Source organism: Chenopodium album, chromosome 8, assembly GCF_948465745.1.
Source record: "Chenopodium album chromosome 8, dcCheAlbu1.1, whole genome shotgun sequence".
In the NCBI taxonomy this organism is placed as follows: domain Eukaryota; kingdom Viridiplantae; phylum Streptophyta; class Magnoliopsida; order Caryophyllales; family Amaranthaceae; genus Chenopodium; species Chenopodium album.
Window position 1 is genome coordinate 73349201 of NC_137841.1, and position 19324 is coordinate 73368524.

At 35.8% G+C, this 19324-nt stretch overlaps 2 protein-coding genes across 3 annotated transcripts; both read left to right on the plus strand.

Annotated features, from left to right (window-relative positions):
- Positions 1-5435: 5435 nt before the first annotated feature.
- LOC145555488 (putative FBD-associated F-box protein At1g32375) lies at positions 5436-6743 on the plus strand. Its single transcript, XM_081617226.1, has one exon. The coding sequence runs from the start codon at positions 5436-5438 to the stop codon at positions 6741-6743; it is 1308 nt and encodes a 435-aa protein (XP_081473352.1).
- A 2065-nt stretch (positions 6744-8808) lies between these two features.
- Positions 8809-19219, plus strand: LOC145556611 (factor of DNA methylation 1-like). 2 transcript variants are annotated; one of them, XM_081618262.1, is made up of 6 exons: positions 8809-8915; positions 9562-9770; positions 16384-16520; positions 17180-17314; positions 17424-17639; positions 18234-19218. In XM_081618262.1, exons 2-6 carry the CDS (start codon positions 9584-9586, stop codon positions 18465-18467), a joined length of 909 nt encoding a protein of 302 aa, XP_081474388.1. In that variant the 5' UTR covers positions 8809-8915; positions 9562-9583; the 3' UTR covers positions 18468-19218. The 2 variants fall into 2 exon arrangements, with proteins under 2 accessions (XP_081474388.1, XP_081474389.1); XM_081618263.1 differs by lacking the exon at positions 8809-8915 and having other exon boundaries at positions 9652-9770; positions 16371-16520; positions 18234-19219.
- Positions 19220-19324: the final 105 nt, after the last annotated feature.

Below are 19324 nucleotides of genomic sequence, written 5' to 3' on the forward strand. Positions count from 1 at the left end.
ACTTCACAAAATTTTCACCAGTTAATAATGCCACTGGTTTTCATGGCAGCATCTTAGATTAGTGGCATCTTCCACTATTATTCTTTATTCTGGGTTTTGTTGCCACTCTGATGCCGAAACCTGATTAGTTTTCAGCACAACCATCTCCCTTGCACTTTTTTCACAACCTATAATTTTCTGTTTATGATTATGAAAGTTGAAGGCTATTAAGTGGATTGAAAATTTTGTTATGTTTCTTGTATGATTGCCTCATGCATGAAATTTTTTGTATGAATGAAGTTGCAAGATCAAAACATGGGAGAATCATTAAAGCTTCCTAAAGCTGAGCCTGACATGTTTGAGGAATCCTTGGAGGGGAGGTGGAATGTATTAGGATTTTTACGATCAAGCACAGACTCATATCTTCTGCCCTCCAAAGATGCTGTTTCCTCTCCATCACACTCAAACGCCCTGGAAAGAAGTAAGTTTTTATTTCTTACTTGCTGCAAGAGCTTGAACAGAGAAAAGTAAATCCTTGTTAGGTTGGAAATTGTTGTCTTACATGGATACGAATGAAGATTTTCAGGTAGCTTCTGTGAAAAAAGAAGATGAGATATAGTTTAATGAAGAGAAGGGCATGTGGCTTGTATGTAATACAGATGTTCAAGTGCCGTGAGTAAAGTTTAAGATTAAGCCAGTTCAAGAAAGTCGGTGGAAGTTGTGACAAGATCAATATCATGCAACAATCTATTGCTGGAATAATCTGTGTAAGATTTAAGAGCTTACAGTGATTACAGTACCAGCAGAAATATAATTCTAAAACTATTGCAGAACTTTGAAACTCAAGCTGTTTATGATGTTTTATTGAGTAAATGTGTAAAACCTTGGTCAGTTTTGTTAACTGTGTTATATCTTTTTCATGTCTTTCTAGTTGCAAGTTTGCAACCTGCTAATTATTTCAAAATTCTGTTAACAAATTTTTCTTTTTCTGCATTGCTCTCCCTTTAGCTCTTTACTTCTCGTCTTTTATGGTCATTCAATTTAACATCCATATTACCTTCAAAGTTCAAAATCACAAGATCATGTAAATATACGTGCTACAGAACTCAGTATAGAGTTTTTATGGACTTACAGTTACTGTAAAGTCATATAGAGCTACTTCAATTCTGGTACAGATTGAATATTCATAGGACAAGAAATTCGAGTTTGTTATTTTCAGTTAGTCAAAAATTCAAGTTTGTTATTTTACTGTTGTTTCTTGTCAATCTGTTGCTTCACTTTCTTTTAACAAGTAAAATTTTTGATCTGTATACTTTACTGCCCATTTAGGCTCTTACAGAAAACTCAATCATCTAAAGAATTTAAAGACTGATAAAGCTCAAGATTTTGCAATTAAGCTCGAAGTTAATAAATTTTCATCATAAAATCCCCCTCAAAACCAGATGCTGTCCTTACTCCTGTGAACACTAGCATTCAACTGTCAAGACTTTGATCAATCTCTTTCCATATTGGGATGTTTTCAGCTAAATATATGCTATTTTCTTCACTTATAAATATATATATTTCATCTTTCATAGAATTGATGGGAACGAGAGAAATTCAAGAATACAGATGGGAAGGGGTGTTTTCAAATAAACATGTACTAATTTTCTCACTAATAAATATTGATTAATATCTCAGCATCGCCTTTACAATTGAAACATTAAAAGTATAAATTTAACCAGACTATAAAAATGTCTTGTCACAAATGTAGCATTGAGATAGTTCAGTCCAGTTGCATGTAAAAGGGCTTGTATGTTGTATCAGACACACCATCAAGACTTTTACTTATCTCTTGTACTACTAGTACAACAGGCCTTTATTGTACTATATGCTTTTCTCCTTGTACCACTTTACTTAACGCATGAGAATAAATGAATTTTAGTAATTCCTATCTGTAGCATATCATATTAAGTTTTACAGGTAACATTTATAAGTCTGGTTCCTCTGTTTCATTTTATGATTTGAAAGGCGCGATTACCTTCTTTCTGCTGAATCATTTTCAATAGCTTAGGAGTATAAAGTTGATGAATTTTGATTTTCTATTAATTCACCTAACCATTGACATCTTTTATGTTATCGAACTATTTCACTGAATATGCATTCCATTCCATATATGTGTTCAGTATTCAGGATAAGGATGATTTTAAGTCCGGACTGAAGTTCTGATCTCTTACATTACTTAAGTATATCATTTAATTTGCAGCTGCGGCTCATTTTTTACACAAGGTTTACAAATGGAAATCTACACTCAAGAAGATGAGATTAAAAAATTGCGGAATCTTGTGGTAAAACTTGTCAGAGAGCTAGATTACAAGAACTTCAAGTTGATGAAATTGGAAGAAAAGAACACCAAAGATATAGAAAATCAGATGGAAGAGAAAGAAAAGTTGCTTGTAGAGAGGTCTGCAGCAATTAGTGTATTGGTGTCTGAGAATGTAGACAAAGATCTACTGCTTGATGAGAAGTCTGCGCGCATCATTGCTTTAACAGAAGAGAAAGAACAAATGCTTTGTGAGTCCACCGAAAGAATGAACACATTGAAGGAAGAGACTGAGAGGCTAATTAATGAGAAATCTTCAGTCATCAACAGTCTGAAGGCGCAAATTACTGACAATGACCGGCTGCTTGTGGAGAAAGAATGGCTTCTTGATGAGAGATTAACATGTATGAACATATTAATCATGGAAAAAGAACGACTTAATGACGAGAAATCTGCAGTGATCAGAACTTTGATGACACAGAACGCAGAAAAGGAGACACTCATTGAGGAGAAATCTGCAACCATTAACAAATTGATGGCAGAGAAAGAACAAGGGCTTGAAGCATATCTTAAAGGTAATAAATTTACTTGTATAATTTTATTCCATGGTGCTAAAAGAAAAAGGTTTAACAACTGTCTTTATATATATTTGACATGTTTCTATTAACTGATCACTCTCTTATAATTCAATTTAATTTCAACATATATATGATTGGGTGAACTCATCTGCATAGTATTATGATCCTTCTTAGATCACATATTTGATGAATCGAGTTTCCTTCATAGAGGCCACATAAGTTAATAAGCACCAATTTTGGCTTCTTAAGTTTACAAAAACTTCTGAATGTCATTTGGTTTTCTCTACTCCACTCTGACACTGCTTTCTTCATGACCTGATGGTCATTTTCAACACTAGTTTGCAATGTGTTGAATTCATATTTACAAATCATGTTCGTAAGTATTTTGCAGAATTGAAAAAGACTGACAACATGAAGCTTGAAAATGAGAAGCTACAATGTGATTTGGGTTCTCAAAAGGAGAAATTAGAAAGGTTGATCAAGGAGCAGAATGAGTTGGTGCAAGAAGCTAAGAACACTACTGAAATAGACATTGTTGAATGCTGTAGTGAGCCTCCTAAGAGTAGACTGAACTTTCAACCACAGGAGCTTGAGGTTTCGAAGGTCCAAGTCGTGGAAGAGATGAACTGTTCTACTGTAGGAGAGGCGGTAAGATTTTGAATGCCTCATCTTATGTTTGGTTTATGCACTATAATATATATGGTTGTAATATTAAGATGTCACAATTTTGGCTTTTAAAAATTTATTTTAGGAGCTGCAAATGCAAAATCTGGAAGATTTAAGAACTAAGATTCATAATTTAAGAAAAGAAATGGAGGAAAAAGTGGAGCTTCTGGAGAACTTGGAAATGGACAATCAAATTCTAATGGTGAAAGAGCTAAGGAGTAACCGTGAGCTACAAGTTGCTCGCAAAGCTGCTATTGAAGTACTATTTTTGATCGATTTAGATTTAAATCACGGTCTTATTGAACTTGTGCTTTTAATCTATACGTGTTGTATGACCTTCCACCTCAATTTGCAGGGTTTAATATCCATGCAGAGACCTAGGATGAACATTGGGATCAAACGAATGGGAGAGGTCAATCTCAAGCCATTTAGAGATGCTTGTTCTATGAGGTTTCACAGTGGAAATTGGGACGCGAAATTTGGACACTGGGAAGAAAAGTCTGTGGAGTTATGTTCGTCGTGGCAAAAGGATATAAGTGATCCTGAGTGGCAACCTTTCAAGCAGGAGACCATAAATGGAAAACTAACTGTATGTCATATAATTTCCATATTTTTACATGAAAATTGTCGGAATGAAGTATCCTTATTTTTCTCAGCACTACTTTTCCAAACTATGCAGGAGGTGATTGATGAAAATGATGAAAAATTGGAAGTTTTGAAGGAAGAATGGGGCGAGGAGGCCTACAAAGCGGTAGATGAGGCATTGGTTGAAGTGAATGAATACAATGCAAGCGGGCGTTATCCAGTACCCGAGCTTTGGAACTACAAAGAGAACAGGAAGGCCACTCTAGAAGAGGTAATTCAGTATGTTATCAATCAATGGAAGGTTAACAAGAAAAAGAAGAAAATTGCACTGTGATTTCCATCATATATCGTTTGACATATTTAGATATGTGAAGTTATGATCTAGAACTTTTTGAAGATTAAGGTCTACAAAAGCTCATAAGATGTTTTCTTGTGCATTTTTACTCAGTTGATGTACACAGTTCCTAGACTTTGCCAAATTTTGGTACTAAACTACTAATGCTTGCAACTTGCAGTGGCCGGTCAGGCCGTTATCATTATTGTTGTTGCATAATGGGCTTATGGATATGTAACTTGTAGGTCAGGACTATGTAACCCCAAAGCACATTAGCTTGACACAAAGCCCGGTCCAAACAGCCTACAATTATATTTACTGACGTCTACTTCAATAATCCATCCTTAGCGTAAACTAATATAGGTTTGTTTTGTTCACTTTATTTTCATTTATTTAAACTCTAACAAGATAAGTTTTTTTTTTTACAAAACTGTTTAGGGGGCGTTTGGTTCAAACAATGGTATGAGTTTGGAATGAGGAATGAAACCTGGGTGGTATGGGGTTGGAACTTGATACTTGATTTCATGTGTTTGGTTTTTATCTAGGAATGATAGTTTTACTTTTAATTTTAAACTAAAGGTATGGGTATGAGCCATACCCCCCTCCCCCCTTGGGTTTCAAAAACCCATACCTTGGGGGTTTGAGGTATGAGTTTGAAAAATGAAATTTCTAGAAACAAACACAAGGTATGGGTTTTGGTCATTCCAATCCCATACCTTATACCTAATATGCTTGAACCAAACACCCCCTTAGATAAGTTCAAATCACTCCGTAATTGAGTACGAGAAAAAATTAGTTTTGAATACGGTTTATCAAGTACAAATTATAACTAAAACTTTTTCTTTTTACGGAGTAATAAATTAAGATAAGTTCAGTTAAGTTATGATAATTGAAAATCGGTGAATACAACACACTCATAATACCATATATACGGAGTATAATACTTTGCACAACCTATACAGTCGATTAGGGTTTAAATAAAGAGCTTGCAATGCAGAAGAGGGTGACAGTAGCAATGGAGAAGGACACCATTAACGAAGATCGAATCTCCGAATTACCGGAACATATAAGGCATCACATCATCTCTTACCTTTTTTCAAAAGAAGCAGCAGCAACAGTCATACTCTCGAGATCATGGAAGAACTTGTGGCTCACTCTCCCATGCTTACGTTTAGAAGAAAGTTTCTTCTCCATATTTGAGCATCAGAATCAGTCCTCTGATCATTCTGAAATAATATCTCACCAACAATTTCTCTTGAATAAAGTCGATGACATATTTACACGACGGTCCAAGTGCACCAGTAACGGCGAGATCATGATATTGGAAGAGCTTAAACTCCATATCCCAACATTGAATCTTACAAACACTACTTACAAAATCTCAGAATCGTTGGTTTGCTTAGTCAATAAACTTATTCTACGTGCTCTCAATGAGTTCCGAGTCAAGAAGCTTAATTTTTCGATTGGTAATTGGAAAGACTATCATTATGAGAGTTTCGATGGTACAAACTTGCCTATATCATGTTTAACTTCCTGGGATCATCAAGTTATATTAACCGAGTTGAAATTAAGGGGGTGTATGCTTAATTCTTGTGTCGAAACGAGGTGGCCTACATTGAGATGCTTGTCTTTAAAAACAGTAAACTTAAACCAACAAGTAGTTGATAGCATCACTACTAACTGCATCCTATTAGAGTCCTTAAAATTAATAGGATGCCGAGGTGAAATTGACACCCTACACGCCTCGTCTCTCAAAACACTTGTCACTCTGGACATTTTTTTATGCAGTGAAAATCAAATCAAGAAGATAGAGTTAGATAACCCGAATCTTGAACGCTTTAGGTTTAATGATGTTTCAGGAAGAGTTAGACCATGTGTTATCCATGATTTAGCCTCGAGCAAGGGGTTAATCAAATTAGACGTATGTGATGCTATACTAACCGATATAAGGTTACATGAGATCGATTTTGGGCACTTTCCCAAGCTAAGGAAGCTCTTTTTGGCTAGATGTTATGGATTAAAGTGTATTAAAATTTCAAACAGAGTACTAAAGGATTTGAATTTGATTTATACTTGTACTCGTTTACCGTTGGAAGAATTAAAGATAATGGATGCTCCTGCACTGCAGAAATTATCTATGAATCCTGGTAATCCAAGGGTTAAACTTCACTTGAAGTGGAACCATGATAATGATGCTTTCGAGTATGAGAACATTGTTAAGTTGTTGGGAAATTTTGTTTATTCAAAGTTCAGAGATTTATTGGATCATTTGGAAGTTCATTTTGTTGAGGTTTGTTGACTCGGCCTCTAGCTTAGCTTAATACAGTACAAATAACCAATTCTGTTTTATGTATCATAAGGAGTAACGTATTTACCATTGTTTTTTCTTGCATAGAATTTGGCACATGATGTGATTTCATACTATGTGGTTCCTCCGGGTATAAGAAAAAGAATAATGCCTCCGCTTTTGGGTGGGTGCAAGGACTTGAAACTCAACTATGTCGCGAATTTTTGGAAGAAAGATGACAAATTTGAAGACCTTCTTGATGGTCTGTTTTGGCTATTTTCGCACCCAAACACAGTCATTATTGAGTTGCTTCAGCAAAGGAAAAACATAGTGGACTCGAAGCAGCTTAAGGTATTAGTATTGTTCGTTAGCTAATATAATGCATTACTTTCTTTCTTCCCTTTTGCTTATACATGGTATTTACCTTAGCATATGCTTTATATGTCATGTTCATCCTTTGAATCCTTGATTTAGTGTGTAATTATATGCTATCATCTGTGATCAGTTTGAGTACGCGGAGGACTATGATAGACCAGAGAGGTGTGACTACTGCGAGGCCCCTCCAATTACATGTTTGCAGCATTCAAGGGAGAATTGTGACTTTTGCGTAACCCGTACACTTAGATGTTGGCGGCATAATAACTTAGACAAAGTGTTAAGGGAGAAGTGTGACATTTGCGAAGCCCTTACACTTAGATGTTGGCGGCATAGCTTAGACAAAGTGACGATTATAAACAAGTTAGATCAAATGAGTCCTATTTCAAGGAAACATGATGCTGAAGCTGTACATTTCTTCAAGACTGCAACAAAGTCTAGAAATGTCCAAGTTAATGTTATTTATTTATGAATGAACATGATGAAAATGAATAAATGATGTAGCTGCCAGCTTTGGATGATCATAACTGTTTATCAGTTTATAAGTTTATTAACTATTTAAAGACTGATTGTTTTGCTAATCTTATCTAAATTTTCCTAATTTAATTTGATTATATGATTATTATTTTTGTAACATAATGAGATGCATTGATATAAGAAAGCAATATCAATGCTCTTCATCACTTCATGTTATGCGGTTAGGTACTCCCTTTGTCTTACATTACTTGTCTCACTTTGATTGGACACGTTTATTTTTATTACACACTCACAAATTCACTTATATATTACTCTCCTAAAGCTATGTGCATTTTCAAGTGATGTAAATAAAAATAAACAGGGGGAGTAATTAGTTATCTAAGAACCAAAAATTACGGAGTAGTAAATTTGGTGCGAGTATAAAAAGTCAAAATAATGCGAATAATGTAGGATGAAGAGAGAATTAGATTACACAAATCCCAAGGTAATTACCAGTACAGAGTAGGAATGGCAACGGATCGGATTCGGGTCGGATGTGGCTAAATCCGAATCCGATCCGTTTAGTAAATGGACCCTGGACTCGGATCCGAATCCAAGTCCGAATCCGAAAAATCCGAGTCCGAATCCAATCCGACTCGTAATTTCCGGATCCGAATTCGGTCCGTTTATTCAGACCTCCGAAATGGTTCGAATATATTTTTTTTATTTATTTTTTGTAATGTCATATACATATAATTGCTTGTATTGTCATACCAATTAAAGGATAAACATAACATATTTAAATTATAAACTAAATTACATAACAAAACGCACTTTTCCAAACCCAGAAGACGGACGGAATTCCCTTCCAACTCCCACCATTCCGAAATATAATGATGGAAAATTTGCAACACCTCTATACTCTGCCTCGGCACCACTCTTTCCCGTGAAACTCCTTCTTTCTTTAACCAGCGCCTGGAAAGCAGGTCCTTTCTAAGCCGCCGGAAAGCGTCTATCGACGTTATTCAGCCGCCCGCCGCAAAACAATCAAATAAGATTCGGACTCGGATCGGACTCCGTCGGACTTTGCGTAGGGTCCAAGTCCGATCCACCTCCTATTCTGATTCGGATCTATTTTATCGGATTCGGATTCGGACTAATTTTAAACGGATTCGAATCGGATTTTTTTGGACAGTGTGATTATTTATCAGAAGTCATCTAAATGGAAGTGAATCATTCAATTCAATATTATTTCAATTAAGCAGAGATTTCTGGGAAGAGTGGTAGTGTACTACCCTAATCTGCTAATTCCTCAGATTTTTCTCTCTCTTTAGTTCCTCCCATTCTCCCAAGGTACGTGCCCAGCAATTACTTGGTTCAATTATTTCTATTTTCTTGTAATATTACAATTTATTTGGTTTATCTATTGATGAATGCTTTGTATTGTTCATCTTCAACTATGTCATCAATCCTCCATTTCCCCTAATTCGTTTGTTCTCAGTATTGGTAATGAGTAACATGAGCATGGTTTATAGTGTGAATTATCAAAGAAATCGATTCATTTTTTCAAGGGTTTTTGATTTATTCCCCTTTTTCAAAAGTTACATGCTTTCCTTATTATTACCCTCTTTTAGGAATAAAATTTCTCCGAAACCCCATTTCCCCCTTTCAAATTTCCAATTTTTACTGGTTTCTTTCACTTCAAAACTCTTCCAAAATGTCATTTTTCTTTGAGTTTTCCAATTTATTTGTCAAATTTGAAAAACTGGTCATTTGTATTTTGTAACAGTGCAAAGTTGACAATTAAATGGGTGCCTAAGATTGGAATTTCAGGTTTTACTCGAATTTGTAAGGTTTATTATATGATGAAATGGACATTAAAAAAAAAAAAAAGAAAAAAAAAAGAGCATCTTAGATTAGATGCAGCAGTATATAACTGAGACAAGGAGCTAATTCCTTTTATATGAAGTGTGTAACTTGTGTTTGCTTGAATTTACAGATTTAAGATTTAGTGGAGAGTAATGGAGGAAAAGGGTTACCCTTGTCAAGAGGTACAGCAACTGCGTAAATTTGTTTCGAAGCTTGCAAAGGAAATTGATGTTAAAAACACGAAGTTGTTTGTCATGGAGAAGAGGAATGATAAGTTGTCGACAACCCTCAACAATATGGTTATGGAAAAACGGAAGCTGCAGCAAGATCATGCTAGAGGTACTTCACAAATTCTCGCTCTATCTCTGTCGATATCTTTCATTAATGAATGATTATGAACCAATATTTTAGTTTTTACACTTGAGTGTATATTAAAGTGAACCCAAATCTAGAGGCTCAATATTGAAAGAGTTTGTCCTTAATGTATGTATGTCAGTTTCCTTGCACATTTTCTGTAGAACCTTTTAAATTATCATATTTTGTGTTCTCAACTTCAATTAGTCCTTGCCATGAAGTAGGTCTATTATGGAGTTTACTTTTTCAAGTTGATTGAAAAATATTGTCAGAAAAAAGGGTAATAAGTTCCCTTTGGATACATATGTTAAAATGTGGATTCCTCTTTTGTAAGCATTTTGACAGATACATTGAAACTAAGGATTTAGAAAAAGAATGCTATTGCACATAATCGGCTAAGGACTTTCAACTAGTATATAAGAATGTTAATAGTTCATGTTTAGGATGTTAAGAGTTAAAAAAATGTCTTTAAGTTACTATTTGGTATGAGGATATTGGTATCATGACAGAATTCATTTAGTTAAGTGAAACTCTGTCAAATCTCTGTTGAGCAGCCAAACAACTTTCAGCTACTGCCCTTTTGGATTCTTGACCTCAAGCTGATGCCTGAAATAAGCAGTAATTATCCGCAGACTATGACACTTGATCTCTGAAATGTTGTTAGTTGGATTCTTATAAGAGTTATAGCCAAGAGCCTAGGGTATCACTAGAGTTGTCAATTCGGGTAAACGGGTCGGGTTTGGGTTGGGTAAGAGTGGGTCGGGTCAACTCGGGTCGGGTCAATTCGAATTAATTCCATAACCTATGCGGGTCGGGTTTGGGTTGGGTCATGCTTCAGTCGGGTCACGTCGGTTTCAAGGCCCGGTGTCGAAAAGACTTGAGATTTTAGAGAATACATCTCGGGGTCAAATAATTCTACTTAGAACCATATATGATCATTATATGTTGTCATAAATGTTCGTGGAAGGCTTGATTTAATGAAATCGGTGCAACTATAAACCGGTAAATTGGTCGTTTAAAGACAAATTGGATGGTTACACCCACCCAATTGAACTCCAGAAGGGTATTAGAGACCATGGTAATTTTGGCAATTTTTATTTCTAGGCGAATAAAAGTTAAAAAATTCCAAAATTGAAGGATAAGATTTACGCTTTTTTAGAAATTTTGGAGGTTTCGAGGAACGGTGTCAAAAAGCCTTGAAATTTTAGGGGGTACATCTCGATGTCATATAATGCCGTTTGGAACCTTATTTGATCATTATTTGTTGTCATAAATGTTCGTGGTAAGCTTGATTTTATGAAACCGGTGCAAGTTGTAAACCAGTAAATTGACCGTTTAAAAGGAAATTGGATGGTTATACCCATCCAATTAGACTCTCGGAGAGTATTAGGGACCATGGTAAACATTTTGGCAATTTTTATTTCCGGGCGAAAAAAAGTAAAAAAATTCCAAAATTAAAGGCTAATATCGATGTTTTTTGAGAAATTATGAAGGTTACAGGACACGGTGTATAAAAGCATTTAAATTTTAGGAGATACATTTCGGGGTCATATAATATCGTTTGGAACCATATATGATCATTATATGTTGTCTTAAATGTTCGTGGTAGGCTTGATTTACTGAAATCGGTGCAAGTTGTAATCCGTTAAATTAGCCTTTTAAAGGCAAATTGGATTGTTTCACCCACCCAATCGGACTCTCAGAAGGTATTAGGGACCATGGTAAACATTTCGCTAATTTTTATTTTCCGGCAAAAAAATGTTAAAAAATTATAGTCTAATATCCACGCTTTTTGAGAAATTTAAGAGGTTTCAGGGCCCGGTGTCGTAAAGTTTAGAAATTTTAGCGAATACATTTCGGGGTCATATAATGTCGTTTGGAACCATAAATGGTCATTATTTGTTGTCATAAATGTTCGTTGTAGTCTTGAGTTAATGAAATCAGTACAAGTGTTAAATCGGTAAATTGGTCGTTTAAAGGCAAATTTGATGGTTTCACCTACCTAATTAGATTTCCGAAGGGAATTAGGGACCATTGTAAACATTTCGGAAATTTTTATTTCCAAGCGAAAAAAAGTCAAAAAAATTAAAAATTGAAGTCTAATATCCACGTTTTTTGAGATATTTTGGAGGTTTCAGGGCCCGGTGTTGATAAGTCTTTAAATTTTATGGAATATATCTCGAGGTTATATAATGTCAAATGGAACCATATATGATCATTATTTGTTGTCATAAGTGTTTGTGGTAGACTTGAGTTAATGAAATCAGTGCAAGTTGTAAACCGGTATATTGGCCGTTTAAAAGGAAATTGGATGATTACACCCATCCAATTAGACTCCCGGAGGGTATTAGGGATCATGGTAAACATTTAGGCAATTTTTATTTTTGGCGAAAAAAAGTCAAAAAATTCCAATATTAAAGGCTAATATTCACGCTTTTTGAGAAATTATGGAGGTTTCAGTGCCAGGTGTATAAAAGATTTGAGATTTTAGGAGATACATCTCGGGGTCATATAATGTCGTTTGGGACCATATATGATCATTATATGTTTTCATAAATGTTCGTCGTAGGTTTTATTTATTGAAATCGGTGCAAGTTGTAATTCGGTAAATTAGCCTTTTAAAGGCAGATTGGATGGTTTCACCCACCCAATTGGACTCCCGGAGGATATTAGAGACCATGGTAAACATTTCGGCAATTTTTATTTGTGTGCGAAAAGAAGTTAAAAAATTCCAAAATTGTAGTCTTATATCCACGTTTTTTGAGAAATTTTTGAGGTTTTGGGCCCGATGTCAAAAAGTGAAGAAATTTTAGGGAATACATTTTGAGGTTATATAATGTCGTTTGGAACCATATATGATAATTATTTGTTGTCATAAATGTTTGTTGTAGGCTCGAGTTGATTGGACTCCAAGAGAGTATTAGGCACTATGATAAATATTTCAGCAATTTTTATTTCTGGCGAAAAAAAGTCCAAAATTTTAAAAATTGAAGGCTAATATCCACCTATTTGAGAAATTTTGGAGTGTTGTGGGTTCGGTGTTTAAAAGTCTTGAAATTCAAGGGAATACATCTCGGAGTCATATAATGTCTTTTGGAACCATAGGTAATCATTATTTGTTGTCATAAATGTTCGTTCTAGGCCTATATCGGTCTATATCCACGCATTTTGAGAAATTTTGAAGGTTTCGAGCCCCGGTGTCGAAAATCCTTGAGATTTTAGGGATTACATTTCGGGGTCATATAATGTCGTTTGGAATCATATATGATCATTATATGTTGTCATAAATGTTCGTGGTAGGCTTAAGTTAATTAAGTCGATGTAAGTTTTAAACCGTTAAATTGGCCGTTTAAAGGCAAATTGGATGGATCCACCTAGCCAATTGAACTCCCAGCGGGTATTAGGGAACATGGTAAAAGTTTCGGCAATTTATATTTATGGGCAAAAACAGTCAAAAAAAATTCCAAAATTGAAGGTTAATATCCATGTTTTTTGAGAAATTTTGGGGGTTTCGTAGCCCGGCGTCAAAAAGGCTTGAGATATTAGGGGATAAATCTCGGGGTCATATATTGCCGTTTGGAACCATATATGATCATTTTATGTTGACATCGGTGCAAGTTGTAAGCCGTTAAATTTGTCGTTAAAAGGCAAATTGGATGGTTCCACCCACCTAATTAGACTTCCGGAGGATATTAGGGACCATGATAAACATTTCGGCAATTATTACTTTCGGGCGAAAAATTGTAAAAAATTTCTAAAATTAAAATACACGCTTTTTGATAAATTTGGGATGTTTTGAGGCCCGGTGTCAAAAAGTTTTATGATTTTTAGGGATACATCTCAGGGTCATATAATGCCGTTTGGAACCATATATGATCATTCAATGTTGTCATAAATTTTCGTTGAAGGCTTGAGTTAATTAATTCGGTGCAAGTTGTAAACCGGTAAATTGACCGTTTAAAGGCAAATGGGATTGTTCCACCCACCCAATTTGACTGCTGGAGGGTATTAGGGATCATGGTAAACATTTCGGTAATTTTTATTTCCGGACGAAAAAAAGTAAAAAAATTCCAAAATTGAAGGCTAATTTTCACGCTTTTTGAGAAATTTCGGAGGTTTAGTAGCTCGGTGTTGAAAAGCCTTTAGATTTTAGGGGATACATCTCGGGTTCATATAATGTCGTTTGGAGCCATATATGATCATTATATATTGTCATTAATGTTTGTGGTAGGCTTGAGTTAATGAAATAGGCGCAAGTTGTAAGTCGGTAAATTGGTCGTTTAAAGGCAAATTGGATGGTTCCGCCCATCTAATTGGACTCCTGGAGGGTATTAGGGACCATGGTAAACATTTTGGCAAATTTTCATTTCGGGCAAAAAAAGTCAAAAAATTCTAAACTTGAAGTCTAATATCCATGCTTTTTTTAGAAATTTCGATTGTTTCGTGGCCCAGTGTCGAAAAGCATTGAGATTTTAGGGGATACATCTCGGGGTCATATAATGCCGTTTGGAACCATATATGATCATTATATCTTGTCATAAATGTTCATGGTAGGCTTGAGTAGTGGAGTGAATGAAATCGGTGCAAGTTGTAGAGTTGTAGACCGGTAAATTGGTCATTTAAAGGAAAATTGGAAGGTTCCACCCAGCCCATTAGATTTCCGGAGGGTATTAGGGACCATGGAAAACATTTCGGCAATTTTTATTTTCGGATGAAAAAAAAAAAAAATTCCAAAATTGAAGGCTAATATCCACGTCTTTTGAGAAATTTTGGAGGTTTCGGGTAGAGCTGTCAATTCAGGTAAACGGGTCGGGTTTAGGTTGGTAAGAGTGGGTCGGGTCAATTCGGATTAATTCCATAACCTGTGCGGGTCGGGTTTCAATTGGTTATGCTTGAGTCGGGTCATGTCGGGTCATACATCTTATCGGGTTTGGTCGGATTTAGGTCGGGTTACATTCGTGTCGGGTGAACAATAGGTCGGGTTTAATTCGGGTTTTCACGGGTTAAAACGGGTTAGGGTAATTCTCGGGTTCGGGTCGAGTTCAGTTCAAGTTAATAATTTGCGGGTTAGAATCAGGTAGGGTCATTCTCGGGTTTGACTCGGGTTTTGTTCAGGTCATTAATTTGCGGGTTATAAGTCATTTTCAAGTCGAGTCATTCTCGGGTTCAAGTCGGGTTCGGTTCAAGTCAATAATTTGCGGGTTAAAATCAAATTGGATCATTTCCAAGTCGGGTCATTCTCGGATTCAAGTCGGGTTATGTTCAAGTCAATAATTTGCAAGTTACAATCAGGTTGGGTCATTTCCAAGTCAGGTCATATTCGGGTTCAACTAACTATAAATTGATAATTATCATTTTTATCAAGCTAATTATTTCTTTTGACTTTAATATATATATCAATATATGGCAATATACTAGGGAAATATAGTCTATAATTTAGGAAGATAATTATCTCCTTTGACCATACGACAAATATATGCTATATTTAATTCTTAAATTTGAGGATGATGCTCTAATCATTTGCTAGCCTGGACCGACTTTGTCTCCATAGACAAAATGCTTTGATCAACAATAATAGGTAGTTTAAATTGCATTTAAGGTGATTTGAAATCGGGTCAGGAATAATTTGGGTTGAAATTAGGTCGGGTCAACAACAAGTCGTGTTGATTTCGAGTCGGGTTCGTAACACATCAGGTTGAATTTTTTGGTCGGGTTAGTAATAGGTCTGGTAAAATTCAGGTTGGGTCAATTAGAAGTCGGGTTGAATTTTGGTCAGGTTAATAACAAGTCGGGTTGATTTCGGGTCGGGTTTGTAACAAGTTGGGTTGGTCGGATTAGGAACGGGTCGGGTTAAATTCAGGTCAAGTTAAATTCGGGTTTTGACGAGTTAAAACGGGTTCGGGTCAATTTTGATTCAAGTCGGGTTCGGTTTATGTTAATAATTTACAGGTTATATTCGGGTTGGGTCATCTCCAGGTTAGTTCATGTTCGGGTTTGGGTCTGGGTCTCACATAGTCGGGTCAACTCGGGTCTAGGGTTGGTTTCAGGTCGGGTTTGGGTCACCATTTTTTCGGGTTCAGATGATTCGGTTAATAATCGGGTTTGAGTCAGTATTTCAGGTCGGGTCAACTTTTGACAGCTCTAGGCATCACCAATTGAAGTCCGATAATTCTCCTGTGATAAAAATATCTTAAATGAACTTATTGGTGCTTACTGAAGATTTATTCTTGAACCATATCGACTTTGTGTGCTCAAACATATCGACTTTATGTGCTCAAACTTGATACCCTGTTGGTTTTTACTTGAAGTGATGAGCAAGCAAGTTTTGAGTCTTTTGATTTTGCTCTGGCCTCTGGGTTGCTCATATGCATAATCGTCTCCTTAAACATATGTGCACATTGATCATCTTAGTGCATATAACCTGAATTTTACTTGTCCATCTGACTGTCATCCTCCGATAAAACATTCATTTATGCCTGGCTTACTACTTTACATTTATCGGTCAGTATTAAGTAATGTATTTCTCTTTCGCCAGACTTTGTTCTGTTTCATGCTTTTGCAATCAAATTGATGAATCTGTTTCAGTTGTTGCTTTCAGAAATTGAAAGATTGCAATCTGTGATATTAAATAGTGAGAAAACAAAACTGGAGTTGGAATATCAAAGACAGAAAATTGAGCTGAGAGCAGAAGAAGTTGATAAACGCGAGATGCAAATAAAATCTAAGCATGAAAAGGTATTTAATCTCTTCTGTCTGTTTATTAAAAAAAAAAAAAAAAAAAAAACGATGTCATCACTTCATACTACCTCCGTTTCATATTATTTGCAACGATTTGACATAAAGTAGAGAGGAAAAAATGTCTGATTGTTGCAAATAATATGTAACGGAGGTAGTAATGCAGAACTGCAGAAGTACCTTAATCAATTATCTTGTAAAATTAGTCCCAACTCCCATCAACTGCTGGAAAAGAACCTGCTAAAGGGAGGAATTTTCAAATTATACAACTGTTTTGGCCTATTCTAATTATATATTTATAATTTTATACAACTTTGTACATTTACTTGGGTGTACTTAAAAATTGCTAAACCCATACTCAACAAGGCAACATATTTAGAAGGTGGATGTAATCAACTATGTTCTAGAAGCTGCATAAAACATCTAAAACTTGGGTGTGGTATATCACCCAATCTGAACTGTCTTCTGCTCTAGTGGAACTTGGTTTTGATTTCATATATACTCATCTAAATTATTTCCTGCTAAAGCATAGATTGTTTATATAAAGAGTAAATTGTAAAAATCATTATCATGTTAGTTTCCGGGAGTTAATATTCCTTTGGCGTTGTAATGATATAAAGCTGGTCTTTTAAAATGATTCAAACTTCTTTCACTGTCAGCTTGATTCTTTAATGCGTGAGCTAGAAGAAGGTGGAGATGAAATGCAATGCTTAGAAACCCTTAACCAAACACTTATCAGCAAAGAGCGTATAACTAATGCAGAGCTGCAGGATGCTCGCAAAACTTTGATTCGTGTAAGATTTGTTAGACCTTGTTGCATCACCAGCTGAGATGCCAGCTTGCTTCCCATTTCAGTTTCTTGATCCTAAATCCTGCTAATTTGCATGCTCATTTATGCTGCAGACGTTCCTAGGAATTGCTGATGTTGAGGCTGATAGTATTGGAATCAAACGGATGGGGGAGGTTCAAATTAAGCCTTTTCGAGATGCCTGTCCGAAAAAATTCCCTTCTAGGGATTGGGAAATGCAAGCATCTGAGCTGTGCTCATCATGGCAACAAATCCTTGGAGATCCTAGTTGGCATCCATTTAAAAATGAAGTTGTAGATGGAAAACTGCAGGTACCTTGAATATTTCTATGCAACTTATTTACATGTTGAGAAAAGTAGATATTAAATGTGCAGATGCAGGCATATGGAGTTGCTGGCTTCATTTCTGCTTTTATACATTAAAAGATATTGAAGACCAAGACTTGTGGTTGAGCTAGTATGAACTATTCCGTAGATAGTACTCCCTTATTTGCAATTTGCCCTCTGTAATCTGTATTACACTTGTCTGCTGTCTTGTTGTGCTGCAAACTTTCATTGATTTTAATTCTGCTTTTATTGGTACCATTATCTTATCATATATTATGCAAGGAAAGCAATTACGGAGTATATAAAGTTGCTCTATGAAGGAAACACTTTAAGTTGACCTTCTTCCTTTGTGGTTGGGCCAGTTGGCTTATATCTTCCTTTAATGCAAAGGCCAGTCCCTATGTTCATCTCATTCAAAAATCGAAAAAATATTAGTCACGAATATCGCATTTGCTATATTAGAGAGATAAATGCCTTCATCCAGATGTTTAACTTGCCAAGAAACTGCTGTTCATATGCAATAACTATGAACCATTTTTAGCAATGTCAAAGTTGAATTGTTTATTTCTGTCCACTCAGGAAGTTGTAGATGAAGATGATAGTAAGCTGAAGGAATTGATTGATAAATGGGGTGAGGAAGCATATAAAAGCGTGGTTAATGCATTGTTGGAGCTGAATGACTACAATCCCAGTGGTAGGTTTGTCGTGTCTGAACTCTGGAACTATAAGGAGGGAAGAAAAGCTAGTCTGAAAGAAGCAATAGAGTATCTCATACAGAAATTGACAGCCAAGTCCATGAAGCGCAAAAGATAACAAGTTTCAGGGCATACTCTATTCTAAGCATTTTCTTATTCAAAGCATCATGAGGTAGTTAACATCACGTATGGCTCTGATATTTAGGATTGTAATTTGGGGAGTGACACTGCTGGATTGCAAGTTTTACCAGAGCAGCTCTTCTTGAGATCCTAGCTTACTACTACATCATGCCGTATGGGCTATTGTATGAAATATGCTTTAGATATTTAGTGTAGATTATCTATTCTAGTATGAATTACTTATGGCTTTTGCATTGTGTAATGCAGACATACACCACCACTGTCTGAAACTCTTAACAGGCAGAATCCTCCATTGTTAACATAGCCTAGCAAATGTTGGTGACAGCAGCTTGGTGCCTGATGCACCAAGAATAGTGTATATTGGTGTTCGGTGTTTGTATTTGCTTTCCAAGCACTTCATTACCAATAATTTTCTAATAAATACTAGGATACTGCTGCTACTTGTAAACTCTCGTGTCCTTGAGATCATCCAGCAATTAGCTTGGGATTCGCTTTAGCTATGAGCATAAGGTTCCCCGTATATTAGGTTTTCGAGATGTGGAAGATTATACAGTTCATGTATTGGATCATGATGCAAAGGCTTGCAGAGGTACCCTATCTCCTTTGTTAACATGATTAATTCAGCTTATTCAAGTCATTGACCCTTGTCACCTTGTGTTCTTTAGATAATAGTATAATACTCTGTTATCACCTTCTAAAGATAAATATTTATACTGCAGCTTGACTCGTGTAGTTTGTTAAATTGTTTTAGTACACGTTCCATAATTGCATACTGTAGTACTTATATCATACTCTTGGGAGCACCGTGCTCTTTCTTCGATTGGAGCATTCACT